Below are 7,500 nucleotides of genomic sequence, written 5' to 3' on the forward strand. Positions count from 1 at the left end.
TTTTTACTTTTATTTTGTCGGTGTTCATATGAACCCGAGACTGCAGAGACCGAGAGAATACCAAGTATTGAAATGAACAAGAGACTTTCACCCTCGTTTTTACTTTTATTTTGTCGGTGTTCATTCATATGAACCCGATACTGCAGAGACTGAGAGAATACCAAGTATTGAAATGAACAAAAGACTTTCACCCTCATTTTAACTTTTATTTTGTCTTTGTTCAGCTGACCCCCAGACGGCAGAGACAGCGGCCAGCATGGTGAAGGTGACGTATGCAGATGGCCAGAGACCACTGTCCGACATGAAAGAGGCCATCAAGCAAAAGTCATTCTTCCCCGGCGTTCTGGCACCCAGAGTGGTTGGGGACCCTGACCGTGAGTCGGAGTGACGTTGCTCCCTGATGGCATGCTAATGTATTGTTTTGTTATGTTAGATTAACGTTAGCATGGTTAAATTCTGGCTAACGGTTAGCATTAAACGTTAAATAAACGTGAAATAAACGTTAGCTAAAAGGCCGTTTTAAGGCACGCGTTAAATTAACGTTAAATTTACGTTAGCTGAAAAGCATTTTCATGGAAAACCTTTTTCAAACGTTGATTTAACGTTTGCCTGAAAACGCATATAAAACGGTTTGCATTGAAACGTTATAAACACGTTATATGAACGTTAACACATAACCGTTCAAAATCAAACCAGCAGGCATTTTCTATTTATTTAAAGGGAACTAAATTAGAAAAAGCTAAGTTTCAAGTCAACACTATAAGGGGGGGGGGGGGGGGGTCGACAGTAAATATTTGGCTCGCAGAGGAATTTTGATATTTAAGTACTTGTCTTGCTTTTAGGGGACGTTCGAAACCCAACACGTGGTTTGCAGTGGACCTTTCCTTTCAGATAAAATTCGAAACCAACATGTTGGTACACAGGGAAAGTTTAAAAATGTAACACTTAATGGCATTTTAAAATGATTTCAAGACAAAATTTGAAACCAAATACATTTTTTCAGAAGAAAAAAAATCAAAATGAAATACTCGATGTCAGGCCCAATCTATGGACCATCTCCATGATTCTTCCATAAATCACAGTGTGGCAACAGCCCGCCTGACGCCATTTTTTCAAATATTTGATTAGCTCCGCAAATTATGTGTCTTAATTATAATGTATGCGTTCATGCTAACTCAAGTAGACTTGGGTATGTGTCTTGGATATTTTTCTGTTGATATTCATTCCGATACAAACAAAATTGTATGGGTTTGGTTATTATTATGATTGTATGGGTTCATGCTAATTCAAGTACACTTGGATGTGTGTACTGGAAATTGTATGATGATTCATTCCGATACAAACAAAATGACAGCTCAACACCTCTCATCTTCGCCCCTTACCTCCTTCTTTCTCTTTTTTTTTACAATAACTTCTATTCAGAGGCCATCGCCCAGTCAGCACGCCGTATCACAGGAACCATAGAGTGCGGCCTGCAGGCTCACTTTCACCTGGAGACGCAGAACGGTCGCTGTGCACCCGACGACGACGGCGGAATGCACGTCCAATGCACTACGCAGGACATTGGAGTGACGGCTCAGGTCGTCGCACGCATCCTCAACATCCCTCAGAGCGCGTGAGAAATTATACTTTGATCTTAAAGGCTGTCCTTAAAATTGAGCCCGAGGTCGATTATGCCTAGTTTTTGCAATCTGTTTACGGAAAACTTAGTGACAAAGTTGTGTGTATCTAGCCTCGCGAAGTCGACTTCTGGCCAGATCTTAGATTTGTTCTGTGAAAAGAGCAAATGGTCCGAGAATATGAAGGGACATTTATTTTAGGATAGCCGTTAAAATCTTCAGTGACCCACACCGTATGCATACACTTGTCTATGAGTAGGTGCTATAAAGGTATGCATCTTTACGGAGACTAGGAGGAGCTTTCAGATGTTAAATCTCGAAAATCTCGCAGCTCAGCTGCAACCTCCAACGCAAATGCCCACGCCCCAAAATGTCCTAGCCTACACGACCAATGACTAAGTCCTTACGTGCTCATCTTTCAGTGTGACGGTGGAAGTAAAGAGACTGGGGGGAGCTTTCGGGGCGAAAAACTTGCGAAACGGCATGGCAACAGGCGCGTGTGCTCTGGCTGCTCACATCATGCGGAGGTAAGAGCTTGTATTTTGGGTCCTATCGTTCTGGGTTCCTATATTCTGGGGTTTTACACTTTTGTCTTTTTTATGTAGAATCGTATTCTGGGTTTTTACACTTTTGTCTTTTTATGTAGAATCGTATTCTGGGTTTTTACACTTTTGTCTTTTTATGTAGAATCGTATTCTGGGTTTTTACACTTTTGTCTTTTTATGTAGAATCGTATTCTGGGTTTTTATAATCTGAGCTAATTTGTTTCCTGGTTTTCTATAGTCTGGGTTCTTATATTCAAGTGTGATTGGAGCTTTTTGATCTAAGTCTTGCATTTTGTGGATTCTAATATTCTTGGTTCTCAGATTCTGCCTTTTCATTTCTTGGGCTCTCATATTGCGGCTTCTTATTTCCGGGGCACTATTTTTCTGGTTTCTCGTAGCTTTGCTTTGCTTTGCTTCTCATATTCTCGGTTGTCATATTCTGGGTATACGTATTCTGGGTATAGGCATACATGTATTCTGGATTCTCATATTCTGGGTTTGTCGATATTGGGTTCGTAGATTGTTATATTCTCTCTTGGTGCTTACATTCTCACATTCTGAGTTAATTCTCACATTCTGGGTTAATTCTCACATGCTGGGTTAATTCTCACATGCTGGGTTAATTCTCACATTCTGGGTTAGTTCTCACATTCTGGGTTAATTCTCACATGTTGGGTTCATTCTCATATTCTGGGTTTATTCTCACATTCTCTGCTCTCTAAACGGAAAGGGAGGGAAGAAAACAAACAGACAGGCAGATCGACAGAAACCAACAAACCAACCTTTTAAAATCTGTCTGTTTAAAAAAACGTCACATTTACTAGTACGTCAACTCAAAGGTCTTTGAAGTAGACTGTCAAACAAACACTTATGATACCCTTTTGTCAATAATAAACATTTCAATAACCTACCATTCTTGTTTTTTGTTTCTGAATTTTGGAACGTTGGCAGTCTCTCTGATTTTGGATCTGACCTCTGTTTGCAGACCCATCCGACTGTGCATGAACTTTCACACCAACCTGAAATCTGTGGGCAAACGTCATCCGTACTACGCCCAGTATGAGGTCAGTAGTTTGAGTTACACTCTCCATCAACATTCGTCACAACGTTACCACCGTCTTACTTCATTAGTATGATGTTGTAGAAGAAATTTACAGTGTGTGTGTGTGTGTGTGTGTGTGTGTGTGTGTGTGTGTGTGTGTGTGTGTGTGTGTGTGTGTGTGTGTGTGTTTTGTAAGTGAGTGAGTGTGTGTGTATGTGTGTGTGTGTGTGTGTGTGTGTGTGTGTGTGTGTGTGTGTGTGTGTATGTGTGTGTTTTGTGAGTGAGTGAGTGTGTGTGTGTGTGTGTCTGTGTGTGTGTGTGTGTGTGTCTGTGTGTGTGTATGTGTGTGTCTGGGTGTGTGTGTGTGTCTGTGTGTGTGTGTGTGTGTGTGTCTGTGTATGTGTGTGAGAGTGTGTGTGTGTGTGTGTGTGTGTGTGTGTGTGTGTGTGTGTGTGTGTGTGTGTGTGTGTGTGTGTGTGTGTGTGTGTCCTGTCTGTCTGTCTGTCTGTCTGTCTGTTTTTCGGTCAGCCTGTCTGTGTCCTGGTGCGTTTGAATTTAATTAGCTGTAGACGATTTGCACCTGTTCAAGACAGTGAGGCGAACAATCGCCGCAAATAAGTAGTCTCCGGCGTCTAAGGCGTCAACCTGAATTAAAACCTTCGATGTACATGATATGTCGTATTTGCTCCATGTGCTGCCCTTTTCATTCGAAAATATGCTGAACGGACCTTACTTTCCACTGTGATGACATGATCGCACACATCAGCGGCCATGATGATTGTTTTCATCACTGTTTCCAAGAACAGCAACTCTGCCACGGCCAATGGAATACCCAACAGAGTTATTTGCGGAATTATTTACGCTTGATGTTATATAGTGATTATGCTGTTAATGTTAGTGTATGTATGTTATTCAATACAGTTAAATAGATTTATAGCTGCGTAGGTTGGGTGTGCTTGGCTGGAGTAATAATGTTTTCGGTATTGTGTATTGTGTATTGTGTATTGTGTATGCGCAGATTGGTTTCACGGAGGAGGGCAAACTGAACGGAGTGAGCGTAACAGCGTACGCCAACTGCGGGAGTTCTCCCAACGAGAACCTGATGGGGGCTGTCTTTGATAACATCGACAACGGTAAGAGTTCAAGACTCCCAACTCACATAATTATGTAATGTTCCTTACCGAAGAGAAACAGACAGGCGGTTGGTTTGTGTCATGTCTAAAGTACTGTTTATAGGGCCGATTTTCCAACAACTTGGGCCGCCAGAAGTCGCTCAGACGTTAACGAAGCGAGAAGTTGGCCGTATGAAGAGTACCAAAGATTAAGCAGCGACTCAAAAACTAAATGGAGCTCTGTTCAACTTTGGGACGATTTAGCGGCGACACTGCCCCCTGTTATCGAGTTGTTAACCCAATGCGCTCTACGGGAGATGTTATATGTAATTGTCTGCATGTACGCTCATCATTCACTAAGTTTGTTACACCTCTCAGACCTAGATGGGATAAGTATTCGGGCCTCTCCAGCTGCTAGTCTATGAGTTGGATATGCGTTTGCGCTGTTCACATTGCTACAATTTTTAACCAACCTTGTTTTAAAATGTAACAATTGTTGGTTGGCCGTGTGAACAGCACGTAAGTGGAAGACTAGCAGTTCTTACCCCATCTACAAACCTGAAAGGATCTGTTGTGATTTACATGATGGTTCAAACGTTCAGAAAGGTACCTTGCAGATCTGTTTTTTAGCAATGATGTACATGATGGTTCAAATATACAGAAAGGTATATTGTATATCTGTTTTTCAGCGTATCATTGTGAGAACTGGCGAGTGACTCCAATAGCCGTGAAGACCAACACAGCGTGCAACGCGTCCTGCAGAGGTCCCGGGTCTCTTCCCACCCATTTCATCACAGAGTCCATGATGGACCACGTGGCCAAGACCCTCGGCAAGGATCCCTCTGACGTCCGCAAGGTCAACTTGTACACCAAGGGGCAGGTAGGTCCGATGGGCTATCCAGAGGTATAGGCGGACAAGAAGTGGGTGCACGTAAAAGAACTTTGTGACAAACACCACAGTGCAGATAGTCTGAAGCTTTTCTCCCCTCCCCCTCCTCCCCTCCCCCCTCCTCCCCCTTTAGAAGCTCAATGAACACTGAAGAATTATACACACACACAATGTTTACAAAACGGTTTTAAGTAAAACGGTTTAAGTAAAACGGTTCACAAAACGTGTAACCGGTTGTCAGTTGACGCCTGGGGGGGTTGGGATGGACTATTGTAACCCATTAATTTTTAGATTTTAGATTTCTTTTTTGAAGATGTTTAACATTGAAGAATTAGGAAAGACTGTTTACAAAACGGTTTGAGTAAAACGGTTGAGAAAACGTATGATTGTCAGGTGACTCCAGGAGGAAAGCGACTGGACTACTGTAACATTGCCGCCCTCGTGTCACAACTTGAAGCGTCGTCTGGCTTTCAGGTCCGGAAACAGCAGGTCGCTCTCTTCAACCAGGTGAATGTGTAGACTCCTTGCTGCGAGCTGTGTTCTTATTGGACTTTATTCCCCCCTCTGCTTCTTTACCTCTGTAAACTTGTAGAGCTAGTTATTTTTCGATAATGACCCAGCAACCAAACAAATAACGAGCCAGCAACAGCCTGAATCCTCGATAGTGCAATGGGTTGAGAAGCTGTTCTGTTTTGGTACTACTTTTGCGACTGAAAAGTTCCGAACGCTCTATACGTACGAAATATACATCTCTGGAGCAAACAATACACACATACCGCATTTAAATTAACAACTACAGGCCTGAACACATGAATCTCCATATAAAATCCATGAGTTAGGTTGTTTTCTGAATCTAGATCTGCCGTGCACACACCGTTCATCACAAGCAAATTCCCAAGGCAAGTAACTCATACTCTTGCCGACAAGAGTAGTTCCCCTTCTTTTAACGCAGTTTCTTCGACAACACTGATTGCAATCCGACGGCCAGTTTTCAACAATATTTCATTTTATAAACAGATCACACGCAACCAAATGCACACATCTCATCAATTTAAACAACATAAAGCGGTTTCATACACTATTTTCCCCAGAAAACTGAACTTCATACAGTAATTAACGTTGGAACACGGGTGCAAAAGTTCGTCTGCTAGTCCCATTTGACGAAAGAACATTATCCTAAACTATACTAAAACATAAACAGAACACACAATATCTGCCTTTACTGCCACAGCAGAATAACAGCATATCTGTGTACTTGATTTTAGTCTAAAACAGGGAAACTGACAAGAAGTGTTAACAGAATGGAATGATTTGCACGGAACTATACAGCCGCGCATTAATCGATCGCCTGCGCAGGTTGACTGGTTGAGTGATTCGGATTCGATCAAACTTTCGCACAAAAACTCCTGTTTTCTTTGAATAACTGAAGAAAGGGGGAATAAAGAGGTTACACACCTCGTCTCAGTGATTATTAAAAATAATGGTCTCAGTTCGCGGTCATGAAAAAGCTCGCTGAAGCTCGCATTTTTCATGATCCGCTAACTTCGACCATTATTTTTAATAATCACTGAGACTCGGCATGTAACCTCTACGTATTTGTAGGGGGGGGGGGTTGTTAGGGGAGGGATGTTCCACGTTTGACAAAATATTACCTTTGTTAGTTTGTTTGTTTGTTTGTTTGTTTGTTTCCTGTGCCTTGTTTTATTAAATCCCTTCTTGCTATTGGTTTGCCATATGTTAAAGGGGGAGATTTTTTGTATAAGGGGGTGCTTGGTTGAACGAAATCTTATTTTTGTTTTTGTGTTGGGCCTTGTTTTCCTCTGAAAGGCAAATCGTTGGAAGAAGCGGGGGATATCTATGATTCCCGTCCGATACGGAATCGGCTTGGGCTCCCACTACAACGTTTTCGTCGCCATCTATGGATCTGACGGCACCATCGCAATTGACCACGGCGGCATTGAAATGGGACAGGGCGTGAACACCAAGGTGAGAGTTGGGTTGAGGCAGAACCGGATGGGGTTGCAGGGGAGAGGGGTGCGGGGGGGGGGAGGGGGGAGGGGGAATTGGCGGCAGTATGTGTGAGTGTGTATGGTTGTGTATGATTGTGTGTGTGTGTGTGTGTGTGTGTGCGTGCGTGCGTGTGTGCGTGTGTGTGTGTGTGTGTGTGTCGGTGGGTGGGTGGGTGTGGGTGTTTGTGGTAATGCGTGTGTACGTGTGTGGCTGTGTTAATGTCTACTCGTGTGTCTGTGTTTATGGAGGCGTGTCTGTGTGTGCGCATGCATTCACGTATGTG

The 7,500-nt window shown here is 42.9% G+C and overlaps 1 protein-coding gene across 1 annotated transcript in view; it reads left to right on the forward strand.

Annotated features, from left to right (window-relative positions):
* LOC138970184 (xanthine dehydrogenase/oxidase-like) overlaps nt 1–7,500 on the forward strand; it is a gene marked incomplete at its 5' end in the record, with an annotated part of 29,459 nt that overhangs the window by 15,155 nt on the left and 6,804 nt on the right. The window contains 8 exon segments of the mRNA XM_070342678.1: nt 225–374; nt 1,423–1,615; nt 2,042–2,146; nt 3,150–3,228; nt 4,225–4,339; nt 5,008–5,198; nt 5,601–5,714; nt 7,035–7,193. Coding sequence (XP_070198779.1) covers nt 225–374; nt 1,423–1,615; nt 2,042–2,146; nt 3,150–3,228; nt 4,225–4,339; nt 5,008–5,198; nt 5,601–5,714; nt 7,035–7,193 — 1,106 coding nt within the window.

This window comes from Littorina saxatilis, linkage group LG7 (genome assembly GCF_037325665.1).
Source record: "Littorina saxatilis isolate snail1 linkage group LG7, US_GU_Lsax_2.0, whole genome shotgun sequence".
NCBI classification, from domain to species: Eukaryota; Metazoa; Mollusca; class Gastropoda; order Littorinimorpha; family Littorinidae; genus Littorina; species Littorina saxatilis.